The sequence below is a fragment of the Nematolebias whitei genome, chromosome 1 (assembly GCF_014905685.2).
Source record: "Nematolebias whitei isolate Nwh7 chromosome 1, NemWhi1, whole genome shotgun sequence".
Classification (NCBI taxonomy): domain Eukaryota; kingdom Metazoa; phylum Chordata; class Actinopteri; order Cyprinodontiformes; family Rivulidae; genus Nematolebias; species Nematolebias whitei.
This window is the reverse complement of record NC_056498.1, coordinates 19,358,353-19,382,991: the sequence shown is the minus strand read 5'-3', so window position 1 is coordinate 19,382,991 and position 24,639 is coordinate 19,358,353. Positions and strand designations below refer to the sequence as shown.

Genomic DNA, 24,639 nt, shown 5'->3' with positions numbered 1-24,639 from the left:
TCTTGAAACTGTGCCTGCAGTCAACCTACGTCACATATGGGGAGCAATATTATAGGCAGAAACATGGGTGTGCTATGGGGTCTCCAGTTTCTCCTATTGTTGCCAACCTGTACATGGAGGAGGTAGAAAAGAGAGCCTTGACGTCCTTTTCAGGGACACCACCAAGTCATTGGTTCAGGTATGTTGACGACACCTGGGTTAAAATCAAATCTCAGGAAGTCCAACATTTTACTGACCACATCAACTCTGTGGATAAATACATCAAGTTCACACGAGAAGATGTAAAAAATGGCAGGTTGGCTTTCTTGGACTGTGAGGTCTCAGTCTCTGATAGAGGACATTTGCAAACTGAGGTGTACCGCAAACCCACCCACACAGACCAGTATTTGCAGTTTGACTCCCATCACCCTTTGGAGCACAAGTTAGGAGTCATCAGGACTCTGTATCACAGAGCAGACAGCGTCCCCACTAACTCAGGAACCAGGCAGAAGGAGAAATCCCACACAAGACAGGCTCTAGAGTAATGTGGATATCCTAACTGGGCCTTCCTGAAAGCAGAGAAGAAACCCAAACAGGACTCCAGTCAGCCAACAGGTGAAAAGGAGGAACCCAGACCCAGACCAGTGGTCATTCCATATGTTGAGAGAGTATCAGAGAAACTGAGAAGTTTATTTTCTAAACATAACGTCCCAGTGGCTTTTAAACCCCAAAATACATTACGGCAAAGACTGGTTCATCCCAAAGATCCAGTCCCCCGGCACAAACAGAGTAATGTTGTGTATGCTGTTCAGTGTCAGGAGGGCTGTGATCAGTCTTACATCGGGGAAACTAAACAGCCACTGGCCAAAAGGATGGCCCAGCACAGAAGATCAACATCATCAGGCCAGGACTCTGCGGTCTACACTCATCTCCAGGCCAGCAGTCACTCTTTCAGGGATGAAGATGTTCACATCCTGGACAGAGAGGAACGATGGTTTGAGAGAGGATTAAAGGAGGCCATCTTTGTGAAAAGAAATCGTCCATCGTTAAACAGGGGTGGAGGCCTATGTGTTCAATTGTCCCCCTCTTACAATGCTGTGATTGCTAGTATCACTCAGCCCTCTGTGAATAGTAAACAGCCATCAGGTGCTAATGATCCATTGTTAGGCTGATGGTCCTTCTTGAGCATGTGATCAGCTGGTTTTGGTTGTCAGCAGCAAACTGGTTGATCCACTCTGAGAAGGTGCTATTTAAGAGACTGAGCTGAATACAGCACCTCACTCAGACTGAGGAAGTCTCTCGGATGAGAGACGAAACGTTTCTACATTTTTTTGCTTTGTTTTGTTTTTTGTTTTTTTGAATGTCCAGAGGACCAGATTGAACTTTTTTTGGATTTTTCTACCTGGATTATTGAGCATGCATCAGGATGACTTTATCTTGTTGATGTCTCTAAAATAATTATTGAATCAAGTGCTCTAGCTAAACATAGATGTTTAATAACCTGTTAAAAGACACCAGAATGCAGGAAACGGCATCTACTAATTTTCTGGGGGAGGACCCCCCCCCCCCCCCCACACACACACACACACACATTATAAATGCTTCTGGTGCCAATGGGCACAACAGAGGCACATGGCCAAGCAAGTGGAAACAGGCCCTTAAAAGTCTTGTCCAGGCCAAACATTTAAGAAATGAGTTTTTACTGTTAGCAAAATACTCTGCTGTATTTGGCTTGCTGCTGTTGTTGTTTGTTTGTTTGTCGTTTATTTTTTGATTGTTGTCATTTTTCCAATGCGTGCCCTAGTTAAATTAGGATATGTTAGTAAATGTCTTTTTACCTGACGCATGTTGTCTTTTCCTCTAATTTTCTTCTTCGAGTGTACCAGAATGCTTAATTTACATGTCTAAAATATCACACGCACACCCTCACCCTCACCCCCCTGGGGAGGAGTAGGTTTGTCAACTTATTCATCCCTTCTGAGTTTGCAGGTGTATAAACAACATGTTACCTGTTGTAGATGGCTCTTTGACCAGCGTAACTTACAACTGCTCAATGGTTTGTTGTTTGTTTTTTTTGTTTTTTGTTCTGTGTATTTAATCTAAGTTTGTTTAGTTTATAAGTCAACACAGTACTATTGTTTTACTAAATGACTGTGTGTAAATATTCTTATTTCTATGAAGACTGAAGCAGTGTTGGTGTTTAATGTGTTTTTGTATTTTCATCATTTTGAAGCAAGTAACAAGATCTCTATGAATGTAACTTCTATCAGACAACCTGTCATTTTTATGACATCTGATAACAAGTGCTATTTTTTGTCCTTGCTTTTAGATATTTTTTAAAACCAAAACTTTGTAGTTTCATCTTGTTTTTCTCCACATTAAGATAAATGTTTATATATCTTTCTAAAAGATTGTTACAGTCTTCGTTCTTTTTGCCGTGACACTTTTAATTATATTTTGTCCATGACATACTTTATTATTTTATTTTGAGAACAGTTCAGGCCTACTTATCAGTTTACAGCTCAGTTTCAGTTTTTGAGACTACCCTTAGCCTCAAACGTAGCTGAGTTGCTCACATCCTGTTATCTTGTTACATGTAGTGTTCAGCTTCTCTGTCACGAAGTAGCTCAACCCTAAACCAACATATTTTCTTTGTTTTTACTCAGTAGTGTAGTTTTATTAAACAAATATTTTGGGTATTGAAGACTAAAATGAAAAACTGATTAGGAAAACTAATTTTATTTTACTAATTTTATTTCAATGTTGCTCTTTTTTGTGTACTTTGATTTTAAACGGTGAACTTTACAGATTATAAAACCACACCATTGTACATTTAGTGTAAACTTAGACATTTAAATATGGAAAATTGAGTGAAAAATCCTAAACATACTGGTAATTATGAGTAAGTACAATTTTTTTTTAATGGTGGAAGCGATGGCGCAGAGGGTAGAGAAGGGAGCCTGTGATCAGAAGGTCGTAGGTTTGTATCCTCAGAATGGTTAAAAAAACATGGGTGTAGTAGGTGAAGCTCCCACATTTGCCTCCAACATTGTTGACCCCACTCCGAGCTCTTAACCCCCAACTGGGTGCTTTAGATGGCAGCCATGTGCACACATGTGAGATGGGAAAAATGCAGAGAATTAATATAATAATAGGTTCATAAAAAAATGGTTCTTATTAAATTTCATCTATTAAAGTTGTTTATTTATGGCAGTTTTAGTTCTGGCTTTACTCCAACCAGCCATTAACTTGTCATAGAGCTATCAGCAACAGGTAAGATATTGACTGTTCATAAACTTTCCTCAGAACAACGCTGAACTATCACTTAAAGGTGAATAAATATCCAAACAGTAAGTTTTGTATGCGACTTTAAACCAGTAGTCTTTGCTCCACATGTGACAATGTTGAAACAGGAAGTAATCAGACCTCTGCTGTTATGTCAGCAAGTTGTTTGTTTGTTTTTGTTTTTAACCTGAGATCAGTCCACGTCTTTAAAACGTTTGGCTTCTTTCTTATTTTTGAGCTCAGACTGGATGTAAAGCCGTGATTGTTTTGTCTTTTACTGGATGGTTTTGTCCCAGCAACAGCATGTTTGTGTGACCTCTGCAGCACCTGGGTCTCAAAAGAACAGGGTCAGATATTGTACGAGAGGAGCAGGAAGTCCTCTTATCCTGGAGATTTAATAATTAACAGCTGTTCTGATTAATTTTAATGCACTCGGTGCATCATTTAATGGTTGTGTGCTGAATCCCAGCTTTAGCAGGTGAAGCCAAACTCATCTGAATTTCCAGAGAACAGTGTGTCACTTCCTGCTTTTTTTCCTGTGTATGCTTTAATAAAATCCCGACAGCCATCTTGACACAGCATGACTCAGCTGAGTGAATTACAGAACACGCATTTGTCTTTTTCCAGTGTCAGGATCCAGAAGAGTTTTGCCTCCCTGAGCACACGCTCCTGCCCTTTCCTCGCTCCTCACACATTTGTGCATCTTTTCCAGGATCAGCGCCTGAAGGAGATCAACATGCAGACTCCCCCGTCTGCCTCCCCCAGCAGCCAGTCAATAAGCAGCGCCAACAACAACAACCACATCACACAAACCCCGGAGTTGTTCAGCTCGGCACTGACTGCTAACAGGTGCGCACACAAACTCACATCCCATGTCTGCTCACATAGGCAAGGTTCAATGATAAATGTGCAGCTACGTCATCAGAAATTCATTAGATGAGCAGCTGGAGCATCGTGTGCTGCTTTAGTGAAGAGGTCTGTGAAGAAAGTAGCCTTTTTTGAAGGAATGCAGATTGTCCTGCACTTTGCAAGCTGAAGTTTAAAACAAGGATCGCACACAGTCTGTTAATAATTATTCATAGACTCTGATCAATTACCACAAACTTTACCTCTAGCTGTAAAAAGATGAAACGTTAGTCATTTGCGCATTTTTTGTGGTCAGTTAGCTGTGGTAGCCATCTTGGAAAAATGGTCGAGTCCAAAAGAGAATTACAGTAGTCCCTGGTTTATTGTGGGGGTTCGGTTTCAAACCCACCTGCAATAAGTGAAATTCTGCAAAGTAGCAACATATATAAAGGATTTAGAAATCCTTCCCACTCTCTTGCAATGTTCTAAACTCTTAAACCTACATCATTTTAACAACATACCTACAGTACTGTATATGTAGCTACTAAACTTTCCTCACCAGGCTCTGCAGGACAGCAGCAACAGCTCACGGTTCTGGTCCGACTCTGTTCCATTTCTGCAGATGTGACCAGCAGCGATGAAGCCCACAATCAATGCTCTAAACTCTTAAACCTACTAAATTTAACTACATGCTTATATGGAGCTAATACATTTTACTTACAAGGGCGTCCCTGCTTAGAGGTCCTCGTGGGCCGGCTAGGAGCTCTCAGGTTCACGGAGTCTGGAGGTCCGGTTCTGGTCCGGTTCATTGCAGCTCTTGAGCATCAAAGTGCATTTGGGGGGAGGGCAGACCTTCTGTTTGCTGACATGGGGCCATAGGTGGTGGTTTGAGTCCAAGTCTGGATGAAAAAAGTCCAGATGAGCTACTGAAACGGCGCCGGACCTTCGGCGCACATCCGCGCTTAGAAGTCCTCGTGGGCGGGCTACCAGCTCTGAAGATTCACCGATGCGTCTAGCGGTGTGGTTCTGGTCCAGTTCGGTGGGCTCAGTGTGGATTCTCTGCTTCTGCTGGGCAACGATCGGATCAAAATTTTCCCTCTGGTTTTTTCAACAGAGGGAAACTAGGCTTCTGGGCAGAGCCCTGTTGCCTTCTGGGAAATGTGGTCATTGAGTGGGAATACAGTGGAGAAAACTACAAAATGACAGCGCCTGTCTGAAGTATTTTATTTTTTTGTAAACTTTTACTGTACAGTACTGTATCATGTACTGTCCCAGTCACGTGAGTAATATTAAAGCTGACAATCATGTGTCCTGTACAGTTTTATTTGTCCAGTATTATGGACTGAACGTCCACAAACCATGATGGAGCGTGTCTGTGAAAGTCGGACCGTGATGGAGCGAGGGACTACTGTAGTCTTAGAAGTACACCCAATAATTTTTCTTAAAATACATTTGGTGAGTGGTGACACATTTTACTAAAGCTAAAGACAAAATGAACACAAGCGTGGAATTGTATAACTGCCCATCTTTCATGGCAGATTAATTGTCAGATTAACCTTTAGACAAAAAGTAATATTGTCTACATTAGTATGCTTTCAAGATAGTTTAAAGGTATTAAAATAAATACAGCTCAACTGTAAAACACATCACCACCAGCACCAATCAGCCTCACCTTTTTTTTTTTTTTTAGACAGGGCTAGTTTTAATTTGTCTTCGACTTACATGTATGAAGTAACACAGTCTGGTATTAAATGTGACTATATGACAATAACATCCGTTTAGTTATAAATATTTGTTTTTTCTTAAATACTGACATCATGTCTGGAGTTGTTACTTTGAAGACATTTAGAAGTTTGTTTTCCATCATTGTCCAAAAGTTCATCTTTAAAGTTTCAGTCCAGATCTTTTGAATCAGTCAGTGGAAAAGTTGGGAACAGTCAATATCTTACCTGTTGGAGATGGCTCGTTGAATGACTTGAGGATTAGTTTAATAATAGTGAACTGATGGCTAGTCTGACCGAGCCGACAACAAAATGATTTCCGTTGTCATAAAACATCTTTAATCTCAAAGTTTATCTCGGGAGACTATAATTATTTTTATTATTTTATGAAAATAATTTATTTTTACATCCAATGATTTTTACCCTTTTTTCTTAAGCTTACAGCTAGCATTATATTGCCGCCCCCCACTATGGCACAAACTATGAGGCTAGTAAAAGGTAAACAAACGAACGAACGAATGAGTGTAGATGTTGACAAACTACAAAATAACTCCTCATAAAGCTGATAAACGAGTAAATGCACCATTTCTAAACTCTTTACACAACGATGACTTGAGCCAAATATTTTAATTTATAACGGATTTTGTGGTTATGTGCAAGCACAGACAACAGCAGCAGTAGCAGGTAGCTGTAGCACTTCTGTGCAGGGTATTGCAGTTCCATCAAAGATGTATTTTATCTACCAAAAGAAACGACGTAATTTAAGTTTTCACAGAACCCCGCTGAAAGTGTTGCTGTTTGTAGCTCACTTGGTCGGACTTTGGTTTCTCTCCCAGTGAAACCCTCCAGTAGCTGCTGAACCCAGGTTCAATTGAGCCAAGACCAAACGGCTGAGTTTTTTTAAATCCAGGCTGAATTCAGCCTCGACATGCACATGCAACACTCTGAATTTCCTGCTGCTGACTGTTTTATAGCTCTGAATGTTTTTACAGCCATTCAGAGAGAAATTAGGTTTTTTTTACTGGTGGCTTTAGCTGTTTATGCTCTCCCGCCATTTCTATTTCTCTTGTGTTCCCTCTAATTCATTTCTCTCTCTTTCCCTTTTGTGTTATTCTTATTTTATTCCTATCAACGCTCATCCTTTCGTCCTTTTTTAAATGTATTTTTCATTTTTATCTGCTCGTCAGCGTGCCCAACCTCAACAGTGACCTGTTTGATCTCCAGCCGGCCTTCATTCCTGCTGTGCAGAGCACTTCTTCAATCTCCAACGCCAACAGTGCCTGGGGAGGTACGTTATCTGCACACATTCATGAAGGAACCAGTAGGGACTGGTCCCATAGCTGCCTGTAATACATACACATGTTCACAAGTAGATCTATTGTGTACAGTATTCCCTAGGGCCAGTCATCCATCCACCTTCCATCACTCTCTCCTTTAGAAACCAATGTTGCATGACCCATTCAGTGTCCAGAGTTGAGACAAGCGTGGAGTTTTTCTGCACTATCATGAAAGTAACGGTCCTGGAACTGTGGGTTGGGACTCAGTCTGCTAAGATTCAGTCTCCCTGAATTCTGTTTCATGTCCGTCAGTGTGGAAAGTGTCGCCGAGCGCCACTTTGACACATTAGCTGTCGTAGCACAACGTACCCCGCGTGTTTCTGGAGAAGCTCACTGTTTTAAATCAAGGCGTCTAACACAAAAAGCATGTGGGGGATGTGGCAGCGTGGAGTATTATAGGCTTTATGTCACAGGATTAGGCTGAAGCCACTTTGAATTTGGCCACATTTTGAAGCAGGAGCTACTTCTAAGCTGGACGTTATCTGCAACTCTTAACACTGAATATTATCCCTGTTCTTCACTTTAAAGCAACACAAAGACCACACCATGTGTGAAATAGGGACCAGTTTAGTAAAGCATTGGGTGGAAGACATATGTCTTTGTAAGAAGGACACGTCTAAACTGTGGGAACTACGTTTCTGGATAGTGTTTTGCGTGTTTTCTTATACATCATGTTCATTATTGAGTTTTATTGTTGCCGTTTTGTCTCTTTTGTCATCCAACTCAGCAAGAACATGAATGGAAGTCTCCACAAATAAAACACAAATTCATGTTGGTTCACATATATATATATATATATATATATATATATATATATATATATATATATATATACATAATATTTATATACATAATATTTATACAAATATTAGTGACCACTGTGTGATACATGAGCTAGGTATAAGTATAATATTTTTGTTAGGAGCCAGTAGGTGACCAGAACCGTATGATTTTCAGCTTGATCGCTGATTGATGTCATACTGCAGCCCCCCTCCCCCTCAGTACATCAATGCTCAACAGTTTTGGGACTAATTTGTGCTAACAAGAGCACACCTGGGGAAGGTTTTGACTAAGTATCTCCCTGGACCACACCTGTTGGAGGCTGATTGGAGACCAAATGACCTGCGAGTCGTGCAGCTGCGTTTTGCGTCTTACTTTAGAAAACCACAACCTACTTAAGTTTATACAACTTGCAAATCTAAATTGTAGGCTTTGCACATTATTTTGTTACTCACCTCTGCCCACATCCTACCTGCCTCAGCCTGTTTTGTAAACACCCCCCCACCCCCACCCCCATTTATCATGTAATACACTGGAGCTCATTTAAAATGAAGATGGGCAGATTTAAGCAAATAAATATTTAAAAAAAGTTTTGTGTAGTTTTTATACAAAAACATTCAGGGCTGTAGCTTTGGGTGCTTATTGTCTTAGGAAAACTCTGGAAGGTGTCCGTTCTGTTGCTTTAAAATGTACAGAAACTATTTTGAAACGGATTTCAGACGTTCACCAACGACCATATTTTTCAGCGTATCAGTTGCTTCGGCGTATAAGTCACATTTATTATGCGTCACTGCTGACTGTCACGTTTATTATGCATTTATTTAATGGTCAAAATAGCTTCATTTTGCCTGGACGGCGAGGCGCCATCCATCCATCCATCCATCCATCCATCCATCCATCCATCCATCCATCCATCCATCCATCCATCCATCCATTCATCCATCGTGGCCAGAGCAGCTAGCTCTCTGTTGTTCCTCCACCTGCACCCGCTGAGTGAAGCGAGCGCGCACGGGAGGACTCGCTGTTGCATTTCTTAGAAATTTAACAAGATTAACACTTAAAACAATTGTTTGTTTTCTCGATATTATAGCAAAGGTGGGTCTCAGTTGAACTTGTCCTTAATAAATGCACTTTGATGGTCAAAACGGCTTTATTTCGCCTGGGCAGCGGCGTCCATCCATCGTGGACGGAGCCACTAGCTCTTCAGCGTTCCTCCACCTGCACCAGCTGCAAGCGTGCATGGGAGGACTCACTGTTGCAGTTCTTAGAAATTTAAAGCGTCATTCAGAAATTGTGTTATGAATATGGAAAAAAATAAACATATATAAGTCGCAGGACTGACAAATCTATGCAAAAAAAACCTGCGACTTATACGCTGGAAAATATGGTAGTTGCTCGTAGTTCCAACCCACTGAGATCCTGGCTTTATTAATGGTCTTAAAAGTAGTTCTATTATCTAGTTGGTGTTTAATATTAACAGCAGAGTAAATACAACTGTTGTAAAAACACTGTATTTTGAACGCTTTAATTGTAATTCTTAAAGAAAACCCAACATCAGTCAAAAATAGAAGAGGCAAAAATGAGATAAAAGAAGAAAAATCTGCTCATGAGTGTTATAGAGTTCTATTCAGGCAAACTTCAAACCTGAATCATCAGCGGGGATTACCCCCCCCCCCCCCCTGCCCAAAAAAAAAAGACAAAGGTATATCTATGGATTTCCTCGAACACAGGATTAGCTCTCCCCTGAAAACCCCGTGTTCCCAGCAGCCTGAAGAGAATCCCATTTTTACCAAATGACAACAATGAAAGTACACGGAGGACTGTAAGGTATGAGTTCCTAATCTGATGGGATTAGTTTAGCTGGACACGGTGACAAAGCAACGTCTATAAAATCAGTCTGCTTGCATCTACAGAGGTGTCTTTTTGTGAAGAGGTGTGGGATAAAGCTGCGTCTGCTGCAGCAACAAAACGGGACGTTAATCAGTCATGTTTAACTGCATTCCTCAGGACCGGAGAACCAGCCGCTGCAGAGCACCGTCCCGGCCCTGACTGTAGATTTTGATGCTGTGTTTGGGAATAAAGAAACGTCCAGTAACAACGGCCCACAACCTGCAGCTGGTAAAGCCCTCTCTCTTCAGACACTTGGTCTGATTTTCGGCTTCAGTGGCAGCACGAGTGCAGCATTTAACTAATCTTATAAGTTTTACCAACCTGTGGTTTTTCCTCCTGCTCGGTGGTCTTTCTAACCCTATCACAAAGCTTTCTCATGATGGCAGGCCCAAGGATAGCTGTTTAAAAGACGCCGATTTTAGAATGTTTAAGTCTTACCGAACTGGTTAGCTAATACTATTTTATGAACATTCACTTCAACAGTTTATTTTATTAATATTTATATTAAATTAGGTCAGTTTAAAGAGAAAAAAAATTGCATTTCCTATGAAAATGCATTGTGAATGCTTATTGCAGAAGAACTTGCTGAAAAACTGCTGAATTGAGCTAAAACGTGCTGAAATATAGCTGAAATGGAAGAACAAGCCCAAGTTAGAAGAAAGCAAAAAGATCACATATTTGCTGAATTATGTTTATATAAGCAGAAATTAGCAAAACCTTAGGAAATGAGCTAATAGAGCTAAAATTAGCAATAAAATAGCTAAAAAGTAGCTGACAAGGCAGAAAAAAAAAACTACCAGATGGAGTGGAAGGAGCTGAAATGTGTTTAATAAAAAAATGTGGAATTAGCTGAAAAAGCTAAATTGAGCACAAAAACAGCTAAATACTAGCTGGAATAGAAAAAGCTGAATCTAGCAGAAATAAGCTGAAGGGAGCATAACAAGCTGAAATTAGCAGAAAGTTATGTAGGCTGAAAGGAGCTGAAATTGCCACGAAAAACTTGAATGTATCCGACAACAGTTGATATTAGCTAAAAAATGCTAAAACGTTTGTTGAAAATGTAGAGCAAGCTTAAATTAGCAGAAGTAGAGAGCACAATTTTGTCCAATTAGACTAAAAGAAGAAGAAATGAGCGCAAAAAGTGGAAATTATCTGAAAAAAGAGAGGAAATTATCAACAACAACAAAAACAGCTGAAAAGTAGCTAAAAAGGCAGAAAGAGGCTTAAATTACCAGAAGGAAGTGGAGAGAGCACATTTTTGCTGAATTGGGCTGAAAAAATGTAGAGTGCAAAAATGTGGAATTTGCTGAAAAAAATAATTAGCATAAAAACTGCTGAAATAGTAGAAAAAGCTTAAACTTGCTGAAAGAAGCATAACAAGCTGAAATTAGCACAAAGAAGTTAGAAGTCCAAAGATTTTGTAGTTAGCTGAAATATTCTGAAAAGAGCACAAAACAGCTGAAATTAACTGAAAGTTGCTGAAGAAATGTTTAAATTTGCACAATGAAGCTGAAGCAGAACAAAATGCTAAAGGAGCAGGAAAGGCTTGTAAACAGATCTAAAGATTTGAAGGATGTAAAATGAGCTCAATTTGTTTTCTTTGAGAGAAAAAGTGGCAGAAAAGGCTAAATATTTCAAAAAGCTAAAGTTGCACAAATACCAAACGTCATAGCAGGATTGTCCTGAAAGAGCTTAACGTTTTGATTTATGATTTGTTGAAATAGCACAAAAATTGTGGAACTAGAGAGACTCTGTAAAACATACGGAAGAAAAATGGATCACAATAGAGCTTCATAAACATTCACACAATTTAAATTATAAAAAAAAAAAACAGCAGCTTAAGGCACTTTGGCTGAAGAGAGTAATAATTCTGATGGAACATCTGTGTAACACAAAATTAGCAGTGTTGTAAAAATGTATAAATCAGCATTCCTAAGAACATCAATGTAGTTTTTAAAGTTGTTTTAAGACGGCAGCAGTCTGCTTTGCCCTTCACCATGCTTGGAGTACCTGTAGTTATTATCTCTTCAGTCAGATTCTCCATTCCTCCAAACTGAGGTAATCTACAACAGGTAAGATAATAGTTGTGCACAAGCTTCCACAGAACCTTACTTGAAAGTATCTGATTAAGAGTAGAAAACCAAATAATTAGCATTTCCACCTTAACATCCCAACAGATGAGATCATGTGTAGGAACCTGCTCTTTCACTATCGCTGCCTGACTTCTGGTGTTAACAGCTTTAGGCTGCTGCAGCTCTGAGATTTTACCTCTGAGTCTTTTTATCAGCACACTTTCTTTTAGCCTCCTAACAGCTGACACAATCAATATTTCTGTTCTTAACCTTTTTGTGTCCCATGACACATGTATAAAGAGTTTCAACACACACAGTTGGACAGCTAAACCCAAATTTCTATTTGTAGCATAAAGGATGTAAGAAAGTGGCTTTATTTTAAATTCTCCACAGTTTTAGTTGAGTTCTCTGGTGGGAAATAACAGTGTCATATTGAGCTAATGCAGGTAATGTAGCACCAGTAAGTTGCACATAATTGCATTGTTTTGTTTCAAAGTGAAGTCTGACTCCAGCTGTTGTTTCAAGTTGGAGTTCATCACGACTTGTTGTTGTTAGTTGTTTCACTGCAACGGCATCCATCAATCAGCCCAGCTGGACGTTTGCCTGCATCAGCCATCAGTGTTTAGTTTACACCTGTTTAGATGACAAAATATCACCCAGGTGTTAGTCGCGTGTCACAGAGTAACTCTGGTAAAATCTTACAGAAATAATCTAAAGGTAAGTTTATGTTTATGGATTTCTGTTTCAGCTTGTTTAACTTTATTCATCTCTGCTCAGATCTAACGGAGGCCATCTGGTTTTGATGTTAAACAGACAATTTTTTTAATCTTAGGCTGCCATTAAATTAAGCAGTAAAACATCTGGGCAGCTGGCAGCTTCTCACACAAATACTCTCATTGCATCATACGTCTTCAGCTACTGTATGTCTCCGGTTCCTTTAAGGTGTGCGCCGCTGCGTTATCGGTGTATTTCTGTGTCTGTGTGTTTGTCAAGTCTGTTCACACGTCTTCTGTCATTCTCCTCCATCCCATCTGTCTGTTTCTGCTCATCTGTTTTGTTGTTGTTCACACTGTTCTCACCTTCCTCCTCCTCCTCCTCGTCTCTCTGCCTCCTTTTGTTTAATCTGTCGTGTTTGCTTCACCGTCTCCCCATCACACTTCATGAGGCAAGAATCACCCAGGCAACTCCTTTCCATCTGCTCTCCTCCTCCTTTCGTTCACTGCCCACAATCAAAATACCTTAATATTAGGATAACTAATATTATACCTTAAGATTTTTAGTTAATCTTCAGCTTCATTTTTATGTAGGACCGTTTATTTATAGTCGGATTGTGAAAGAAATAGTTCCAGAAGTAAAAAAGAAAACCCATGACAATCCTTGAAGTGATATGTAATCCCTCCAGCGAGTTCTGGATCTGCCCAAGGTCAACTTTTGGTTAATTGTAACCACTTTTGACCATGATACAGTAATAAACCCGTAAAATATTTTGTGATAGAGCCATAGCTCTCAAATTGTGATACAAGTACCACTGATGGTACTCAAGATTTCTCTAGTGGTACTCCGTTATTACAAGGTTAATGACAGAATTATTTACCTTCATGAGAATAACTATGATTTAAAGCTAAAAGGCAGATTGTCAGCACCTGAGGCCCCAAAAGCTCAAAACTAGTCAGTAGTAGAATTAAGTTGTTTGACATTGGCCGAAAAGATTGCTGAATTTTTCATAGGCTAAACTCACACTCAACTGTGCTGCTCAACCCACCAATGAATTTGTTAGAATAGTGGCACCATTTACAGGAAATGCATGGTAAGCATTAAGATTTATTACCAAGAAAAAATGATTCCATAAAGAAATAACCAAACACGGTTATTTTATTTTTGTGTCCTAAGTTTATGTATTGTGTTGTTGGACAGAGGTAAACCTAAGACTGCTATTTATGTGGTGCTGTTCTCGGCATGAAGCCATCACATTTTTAAATGACACCCCTCAGCAGGGTTAGGGGTTAGGGCAGTGTGCTGGTTGCTCTATTTTGTTTTTAATACCTGCTGTAAAGATGGTACTTAGATGGTCTATGAGTATGATTTTTGCTTGGGGTGTGAGAAGTCCCGGGTACAAATCCCGGACGAGCCCCCATTAAAGTTACGACCCAGCTCAGCCAGCAAATTCAATTCATTTTATTTATATACCACGTAGTCGCAACAAAATTTATCTCAGGGCTCTCTACAGAAACATTTGTATATATTATAAATGCCATTTAGTAAAGCTAGCTGTCTAAGGAATGAAGGAAGCCAGCAAACCAGGTGGAAATAGGTTTTGAACAATAGAAGTGATTTATTCGGCCAGTTGAGTTTTAGTAAGCAAAATTGGACATAAAGAGGGTACTGTTGAAGTATGCAATGGAATGGACTGTACTTGTATAGCACCTTTCTATCTTATCAAGATACTCAAAGCGCTTTACACTACAATCTGTGCCCTCATTTACCCATTCATACAGCACTCTACTAGATCTATCCAAAGATCAATCAGTGCTTTATCACATTCATACACTGATGGGACACACATTGAAGGCAATGAGGGGCTCAGTGTCTTGCCCAGGGACACTTAGGCATGTGACTGCAGGTGGAATCGAAACCCCAACTCTCGCATTGGAGGACGACTGCTCTAACCACTCAGCCACAGCTGCCCCAAAAGTACTCATTACCAATGATAATGTTTTACAAAAATAACTTCTGACAAAAGTTAACAAAATTAAATGTCAATTATGTTAGTGTTTTACAAATCTCTCTGTAAACTAAAATCCACAGCATTGATTTACAAGGTAGAAAATAAAAAAAAGTTGCTGATATAACCCTTTTAAACCAATAAATAATCAAAAGCAAAGCATTTAGCCAATATTTAACCAAAATTACAGCAAATCAAAACAAAGATTTCTACTAGTAAAACTTCTGAGCCTGTCTTCAGAAACTTGCACAACCACTGAGCATTAACACACAGATAGTCATCACTACCAAACTCTTGGCCGCAAATATTTTAACTAGACGTAACAAAATTAAACTTAGCCAAGACCAGACGTTTCATCATGTCAAGACGACGATACAAAATGGCGAGCTGCTCTGTCTAAATTATAGCCGCCCTGATTGGTGGAGAGCTGGGCTTAAAAAGACAGGCCTCTTCTGTGATTGGAGGAGCAGGAGGTGAAGAATCCAACCAGGATGCAGATGGATGTCCATTGGGAGGAGTTGGGAGAGGCCAGCCAATTCCTGATGAGGCACAGCACAGCTGGGTCAGCAAATCACCAGTGTCACTCAAAACAAATGGCCTCAGGCCACATCAGTTTATTATTTTCTAAGGCAGTACTTGCTATAAAAAATTAAAAATGCACTGTTTTAGTCCCCCCCAATATGTGGCCCACTCACTGCTTGTAATTAGTTATTTTGAGCTACTGTTGCCTTTTAATACACCAAAATTCAATTAAATTCAAAAATACTTTATTAATCCCAAAGGGAAATTATTTGTTGTTGTAACTCGTTATCCTCATTTCATTAAGAGATGTAATAGATACTAATGGCTGTAGGCAGGAAGGATCTCTTGTAAAGGTCCATGATCCTAAGAAACTGGCTGCAGACGCCATCTGATCCGTCCATCCAGACTCAGCTGGCCTCTCGGTTCCCCCGGACTGTAGGACCGCCCGAATGCCAGGCAGAACTCCTCCCAGAGCGATGGCCACTCCTCCCAGCAGTCTGCCGAGCTCCTTGTCACTGCGGACAGCCAACTGTAGGTGCCGAGGGACGATCATGTCCTTCTGCTGTCATGAGCCGTGTTTCCTGCTAGTTCCAGGATCTCAGTGGTCAGGCACTCGAGCACAGCTTGCAGGTAGATGAGAATGCATCCACAGAACATCCTTTTCAACTCATTTGAGATTTGGGGCCATAGTTGAGATATTATTTGAGCTTTTGAGATGTTAATCAGCTGCTGTTGGTTGTAGAAAACTGCCTTGTTGCCATGGTTACGCATCATAAGAAATGTCCAAAACTAAAAAATGTTTCAGTAAAAATCCTTCCAGCTGCACAGCATCTGATACCAGAGGGAACAATCATCCAAAAAAATGTGATTTACATCCAGAAAAGAGGAATTAAAGTTTCCAAAAGCAAAATCTCAGAATGAAAGTAACAGAGCTGCTCCAACTTGCAGCCACCTCGAGCGGCACAATTCTAGAACGAGAATGTTTCTCATATATAACCGAGAGCATCATCTGTCCATCTGTAACCCTTTTTTTGTCACTTCAACCTAGGGCTGGGCGATGTATCGAATATACTTGATGTATCGCAAGTTTTTCAATTTACGATGGTTGAAATGGCTCCAGCATAACCATGGAGTATTATTAGACTTGAAAATCAGTGTACAGTAGTTCTTTTTCTCCCATCTGTCATGTGCACGCGGCCCCTTCTTCGCCCTCACTGAATACAAACACGGTCCCTCACGTGTTTCGTCACACATGCTTACTAACATAGTGAGTAGCACAGCTGAAGAGGGTTATTTAATATATGTAAATTGTTTATTTTTTAGACATTTATTTTGTACAGTTACAATTGTTTGTTAATAAATGTGCCTGTGTGACAATTGGGACTAAGCTTTTACTTAGAAATATATTTTTGTTATTACTTTATGGAAAGAAAAAATTATCAAGATGTATATTGTATATCGCCATTTATCTAAAAAATATTGTGATATTAATTTTGGTCCATATCAGCCAGCCCTAGTTCAACCCCTATTGCACCTTTTAAAGGCATTTCTTAAACTTTTATGAAACTATCAAGCTGAGAGGCTGCACATGTTGTCAGCACTTTGTGCTGCTCCCTGTCTTACTGGAGTTATGGTCCCTTGCTAAATTTCATGTATAGAAAATTCTAATCAACTCTCTATATTGCATACAGTCCAGCTTTTACAAAGCTTTATTCTCTCCTAAAATTAAATCAAGACTTCATTTGGATAACGACAACACAGACGTCTGATTTATTACATGGTAAAACAATTGCTAAACTTTAAATGTGTTCAAGGCAAATGCATTTTTATCCCTTCGAGCATATGTTGCTCTTCTTATAGTCTTCAACCAGTCTGCCTGTTTTCCTCTGATTTAACATTTTCATTCACGGCACTGCCGCTCACTGGATACTTCCGCTTTCTGGAACTCTCTCTGTAAACCCGGTCATTTTATTAAAAGTTTTTCTGCCTCGTTTGTTTCCATTTTGTCCTTATAATAGATTTTTTTTCTATATTCATCATTTCAGTATCTGCTCATTGACTGGTTTTATTGAAATGCAAAATAAAAAATCTACCGCTGCCAGAAGTCATTAGGAAAATAATTTAGCAGATTTGCTTTGTAAAATGTATTTTATGCTTGGTTAATTTTTGCACAAACTCATGACTGTATGAGTCATACTCTAGAGAATACCTAATATTTGTTACACATCATAAATCTGCATTAGATATTACATTTGTGTAAAGGTTGTAAAAGTACATCTTTAAATGAACACAGATTAAACACACAGCTTGTTTCTACTGGCAGCCTTGTGATAAATAAATCTCCCAGTTAGTACTTGCAGTGTGTAAAAGATAAAATAATAATCTGAGGGTTCTTATGCTAAGAAAACTGTTTGATTGGGAAACATTTGAGCTGAAGAAAATTATTATTTTTTGTCTTTGAGATTTTCCATTCTGCCATATCCTGCTGGGACATAAAACGTTTGTTTTAAAGAAAACGATTTACTGATGCTCTGCCGGGGGCTTTAAAATGTGATGGGCTAAATTTTAATTTTAAATTCAATTGCATAATTTCATTTTTCAAAGATCTTTTAGAGGATCCACTCTTAATGTTTTCTTCCAGTTTTGATTAGTTTGTCAGAGCATTATTCTCATGATACTGAGTTGGTTAACCAGTGAAACATCTCTGAGCTGTTGGGATGTTCAGTGAACATCAGGGGGTGTCTGAGTCTAGTACCTTAGCACAGTGGTTCCCAAACTTTTTCTGCTGGGCACTGCTCTGATTTACATGAAAATTTGGAGCGCTATCAGAATGGAGAATCAGGCAGAAGTTTCTAATGGCTAGTCTTAGGAGAAACAAGACTATATGTACTGTATTTTTTGCTGTATAAGTCGTATCTTTTTGCATAAATTTGCAAGTCCTGCGACTTATGCACTGAAGCAACCAATAAACATTTTTTCCTCATATTTATAACACAATAAGTAGAAGTGGCTATTAATGAGACACTTGGCTTGCCATACAAAGCCACCTTCATCTCGTTCCGGAACTCCTGGAACAAACGTCAAATCAGCTGCATTTTGCCGCGCCGCCCAGGTGACATGCAGCTGATTTGACCATTGAAGTGCACTTATTAAGGAAAAATTTAACTGAGACACACCTTTCTTATAATGTTGAGCAAATAATTGTTTTTAGGTGGTTATCTTGGTAAATTTAAAAGAAATGCACGGTGAGTCATTCCTCTGCGCGCTCCAGCAGTTGTGAATCGGCTTTTGAAACGCAGCTGATTTGACCATTAAAGTGCATTTATTTAGGAAACGTTAGAATGAGACGCACCTTTGCTATAATTTTGAACAAACAAATAATTGTTTTTAAGTGTTAATCTTGTTAAAGTCCTCTTGTGCATGCTCCCGCGGCTGCCATTTGGCAACCAATCTATTTTTTTTGGCACAACACCGGCCTATATTTCCAGGTGGTCAGTGGTGATGCGTAAAAAACACGACACATCAGCGATGACTCATAATAGATGCGACTTATGCGGCAAAGCGACATATTTGTTTGTTTTTTTTTCCACTTTATTAGACATTTTTGGACTGATGCAACTTTTCAACAGTGCGACGTGTACGGCGTAAAGTACGGTAGCGTTAGAGGAATTATTTTAAGACTATTCGGGTTGTAAAAAATTTCATTACATTTGTTTTACCCATCTTGTTAAAGTTGATCAAATAGTAATCAGGTTGAAAAGTCTATTTTTGAACCACTTCTCTTGATGAATCGGCTGTTTCAGCTTTTGGAGGGGAGGGGGGGAACACTTTTCCTTTCTACTGTTCTTGTGTATCGGTTTCGTTCTTGCTCTTCATTAGTGAGATCTTCTACGAAGTGCGTTTTACTTTAATAAAGCTGTCAGGGACACTTTAGTACGATGCAGCCAGAGGTGGCGAGCACTCTGTTTGTGTAGCGAGGTTTAGATAATTCACCTTTATTACACTTCTGTTCAGGTCTGTTAGTGGTAAGTGATTTTCAGATGAACTATTGACAAGACTTTGCTTCTTTCCTTCCTTCTTTGAGCTGAAACTACATTGACGGTCAGATCCGATGCTGGAGCACCTAACCTAACGCTGGTATCATTATCCAACCAGTTCAATACAACTCACAGAGCTTGCTTCTACTCTTCCCTCTCCTCCCATCTGGCTCCCTCTTCTTGCTGCCCTGCGGTGTTTAATCTATTGAGAGAACTTTCCTGTTTAGCCTCTCATTGGTTCAGTTTAATTCACGAAGCCTCACTGACACAGTGGTTTAAGAAACAACAGTAGAAAACAGAATAAATCACCCACAAAGCCAGAGCGTTTTATCACAGGCGTGACAATGGGAGAGAAATTGGAGTCTTGAGAATTAAAGATTGTGTGCAAAAGTAGATTTCCTCCCTCGTGCCCCATTTCCTCTAGATTTTTCTTCCTCTTTGAATTTCTTCTAATTTTTTTTCTGTCTGTATGTTTTCCCTGCTCTGCCTCTTTCCCCCTCTCATCTGCTAAGCTAGCAGGAAAAGTGTTTTTCAGAATCTCTTGTGTCAGCACTGCTGTCAGACCTACGCTCCGCTTCCTAACTAAATATTATTCCTCCCTCTTCCTCCACCAGCAGTTCCTCGTCTGCGTTTTTTCCCCCTTCCTCCTCTGTTTTTGCGAGTAGACATTGTTCATTTACAGCAATTTATTTGTCCCGTCTCTGAGTGAAAAGGGGGAATTGAAAGTACCTTCCGTCTGTCCGTCTGTGTTTTGAGCATGATAAAATTGAAATATCTATAAGGTGCCAACTTCCATTTTGGTGTGTCTACATCTAAGCATAAGAAAGATACCTTTCAAAATTAGGTTGCTGGGTCAAAATTCAAGATGGCTGCCGCCATTAATGTCCGTCAGTGTTGTGAGGATAATAACTTGGAAAATAAGTGAGGTATCAAAACAATTTTTAAAATGTGGCTACATCTTGGCATAAAAAGGTTTTCAAACATTGGGTGTCCATGTCCAAATCTAAAATGTTTGCTGCTGTGTTTGCATGTTAAACTTTGAGTAGATTAACTTGAAGCATAAGCAAAGTGCCAGCTTCCATTTTGGTGTGTGGCTGCGGCTATTTCTTTTGAAAATTGGGTCGCCGTGTCATAATCCAGTCCAGAAAAACACTAATCTTGAAAAACCACAAGCATCTATTCAAATCCCTCAGCGATGGGGGACATTGGCATACTTCTTCCGTCCATTCATGATCTTTACCTTATCTTTATCTTTTACTTCTTCCTTTTCGGGTCGTGGGGGTCACTGGTGCCCATATCCATCATTCACTGTGTGACAGGTGAAGGACACCCTAGACAGGTCTCCAGTCCATCACAGGGACACATGGAGACAAACAACCATTCACTCTCTCACTCACACCTAGAGACAATTTAGAGTCACCAATCAGTCTGTAGTAGTGCATATACGAGATATATGCATACAATTTTCACGAGTTCCTCATCTTTCTGACTGTGTAATGTCGTGCATTGAATTTTAACAGAAATGCGAACGAGAGACGTTATTATCTTTGACCCATCAAATGAATGCGGTCATTTATTTTCAGAATCAAAGTTAACATCAAACATTTACATTAATTTGGCAAAATATGAAAATAATAACAGACAAGTTTCACAAAATAATGAGCTTCAATCACGCGGCGGTGATTGAGGACTTTGCTTCAGATATTTCTAAATATCTGTACTGATTTTAAGAGAAAGCAGAGTTTAAGATGAAATGGAGATTTATCTTACAGAGAGATATGTGAGGGAATTAATCTGTTATGACCAGAACGTGCACGCTCCATCAGATATCAGCTGGCCTCCGGTACACTTAGTCGAAAATAGAACCTTCTACCTGGTTGACGATGGAATCAGCATCGGAGTAGGTTCCTTTCTGACTCTTTCAGCGTCTCCGTGAGAACTGCCAAACCTTCAGAGAGTCGTACGTGGTGTTCAAACAGAAATTATAATCCCAAAACGTCTCTGGATCATCCTGAACGCGTCTGCATCCAAGAGCTCTAACTCCATCACTCTGTGCGCTCTCTAGTTGAACTCATTTCTGAGTACAGCAACACAGCAACCAACAAACTCCAGCAACTCAGCGTCTCAGCTTCTTGCAACTCCTTCAACTCTACATAAAACTGGGAAGTTGCCACATTTTAAATGGGTCGACTTCCGGGTCATTTGAGAGCTTTTTGATTGGTCGATGGACCAGAAATAGAGGTGTGGTTTGTGATGTAAGATGTTATCATAAGTCAAGGATTGTTTTAGTGACAACAGAAAGATTATTGTAGGACTTCAGACTTCGTGGAGTCTCACACTTATTATCTTCTGAAAAAGTTTAAACATGACATTTTTCTCGGTAAACATTTTAGTTGACCGAAAACCGACCTTTAACATACTTACAAACTTGGCTCATTTCAGACAGAAAATCAAGAAATGCATATTAACCTGATTTCTTCTTTGAATGAGGAATAAAAATCATTACTTACTGTTTATGTAAAATAAAAATGAGTAGTTCTTTTCAACCTGTAAGCATTGAGTGAAACTAACACAATTTGATTATCAAACATTTGTAAAGTAGTAATGATTATAGAGAATTGTCTTTTCTGCTTGATTAATTCAAGAAAGAAAGTCATCAGATGGCTCAGACTGTATTCAGATCAATGAAATAACAGTCTCTGTCCATCTGATAGATTTGAGGTCAGATCAGGTTCAGATCAGGTTCAGATCAGGTTCACTACAAGTCTAACATGCATGTTTTTGGTCTGTGGGAGGAAACGAGTACCTGGAGAAAACCCATGCATGCACGGAGAGAACATGCAAACTCCACCCAGAAAGGCCCCCTGCCGGGATTTGAACCAAGGCGACATTCTAGCTTAGAGGCGGCAGCTCTACCAACTGCGCCACCGTGCTGCGGCATACTTCTTGTTTTGTTTTTTTTCTTTAGCTTTCTTCAACTTATTTTTAAAAACTCCAATTTAATTTGGATTTCTGTTGACATGTAGATTTTCATAAAAACATCTTGTCGCAACGATTTAATCTTTTCTACTTTATTTTACTCGCCCACACGCATCGTAGCTGTCACACCTCCAGGTTTCAACCAGCAGGACTGTATCGACCCATTAGCTGAATGGACGCCGACATGCGGAGCTGTTATTGCTGCCTCTTTCTTTCACATGGATGCCAGCTCATGAAATCCCTCCATCATCAACACCTACCGGCCGCGGACCAAACAAAACACCCTTTCTCACACTTTCCTCGCAGACACTCACACGTGTTCCAATCTAAACGCCGTCACGATTTGAACACGACGGCCAAGACCAGCAGATAAATCAGTCCACTGGATGAACTACAAGCTTCTGAGTGGAGGATTATCAACTGCTGCATAATGTGGGTGGAAAGGTCTGCTTTAGACTTGTGCCCGTGTGGGTGAAGGTTCAAAAAGGGTCATAATGAATTTAATTATAAAGTCAGGCTGTCAGATTCAGTTCTGTATTAGGGAGAATCTCTCTCTGACTCTGAGAATCAGTAAAGCTTTAATTTTAGGTTAAATCTGTTTTCAGATTTATTAGTGTTCCTAGCAAAGGTTGGCATGTTTGAAAAAAAAAAAAAAAATAGCATTCAGTCTTTTAACTAATGCAATAACCTTGTAGCATTTACTTTTCATTACTTTTTTGGTGCCTGTTAAGCAACTTTAAACAGTTTGGACTGACAGCAGCTGCAGAGTCTAATAAATTCAGTCATTTTGAAGCAGTGGGGTTTTGATTTCCTGAAATAAACCAACTATCATTTCCTACCACTCATTACAGTAACCTTACAGGTGCTAGTTTGGCTTTAAAAATAACATTGCAAGTTCAGTTAATTGGTTTTCATTCAACCTTTATTTATACAGCTTAGTCTCATTGAGAGTACTGTAGTACTGTGTATTTAGTGACAGCTGTTCTCTAAAGCCAGTTTGTCAGTGGGCTGCAACTTTGATTAGTAGGTGACTCAAATTATAAGAAAACAGGCAATTTTTTCATTGAAGTTTTATCGAATCATGAGTACATATTTGCGACCAAGTAACCATTGGGGGGGGGGGGGGGGGGTCCTTTGACAGTATTTGAAAATTAAAGCCTATATTTGTGCATGTACAGCTTGCAAAAGTGTGTTCTGGATTGTGAACAGTATTGTGAATGTGTTCCGTCAGGTGAGCTCCAGTGCGCTCTGGAATTTACGGAAACTAAATAGAGAAGGTTTTGAGCGATTACCAACACTCTGCAACTATGTTAAGACAAAACTTGTTTCACTTTTGTTTCTTTTCTTTTAGAACATGTTCAACAAGCTTGCAGGTTTCTGAAACTTATTATAGAACACAGGATAAAATACCTAGACCCACAGAGGTAAAGATAAGAAACGAGATGACTAAAATAATAAAAACACAGTGAAGTTAAAATATACTCACACTGGATCGAAAGCCATGATATTAAAAAGTGTTTTTAAATTAGACTTAAAAACTGTGAGAGAGGGAGCATGCCTGACATGCAGTGGTAACTCATTTCACAGTTTTGAACCTGCAACAGCGAAGAACCTCTGAACTTGTATCGTGTGTGTGTGTGGGTGTGTGAGAGACCAATAAAATTATCTGATTAGCTCACCTCAAAGAGCACTGTAAGACCTATGGCTGCAGCAGATCAGCGAGATAAGAGAGGACAGAACTGTTAAGAGATTTAAAAACATACAAAAGGATTTTAAAATTAATTTGGAAGTGAACCGGGAGCCAGTGAAGGGATGCCAAAACCGGAGATATGTGCTCTCATCTCTTCATCTCATTAAAATCTAAGAAATTTAAAGACATCCAATCCCTGATGTCAACCAGGCAGTCAAGAAGGTTGGATAAAGCGTGCAGCAGAGTGCTACAGAGGAAAGTAAATCTGGCGGTCATCGGCATAAAAATGAAAAAGGGATGATGCAGTGTTTATGAAAAATAGCACCTATTGGCATTATGTATAAAGAAAAGAGAATGGGTCCAAGAATGGGGCCCTGCAGTACCCCACCAAAGACTGGCAGGCATTGAAATAAAATCTTTGATATAGACACAAAAGTTGTCTACCTTCTACACACTAGCAACATATAACAACAATACCCCCATGACTGCCAATGATATGTTCCCTGCACCGCACCACGGCGTTAGTCAGGATTCAGCAATGCACGAGAAGATCACTAGGCCTGAACAAGTCCCGCTTCAAACTCTTTCATGGGCCTTGCATCATAGATATGTTGTCACTATGCTCCTTCACCCACAACTCAATATGCTGCCATTATGATAATGAAACACTGCAACCTCCGTAAGGGAGTTTAATTCATACCTAAAACCTCATAGAGTGATCTCACTCTTTCACAAAGTAGAGAACCCACTTCATTCTCAATACACAGCTGAAAACCAAA

At 39.6% G+C, this 24,639-nt stretch overlaps 1 protein-coding gene across 1 annotated transcript in view; it reads left to right on the top strand.

The window, feature by feature from the left end:
* The window catches only part of LOC119408657 (phosphatidylinositol-binding clathrin assembly protein), a 211,315-nt gene that overhangs the window by 163,874 nt on the left and 22,802 nt on the right, over positions 1-24,639 (top strand). Inside the window, exons 7-8 of the mRNA XM_037675503.1 lie at positions 3,977-4,113; positions 7,019-7,119. Coding sequence (XP_037531431.1) covers positions 3,977-4,113; positions 7,019-7,119 — 238 coding nt within the window. The remainder of the gene's footprint in view (positions 1-3,976; positions 4,114-7,018; positions 7,120-24,639) is intronic.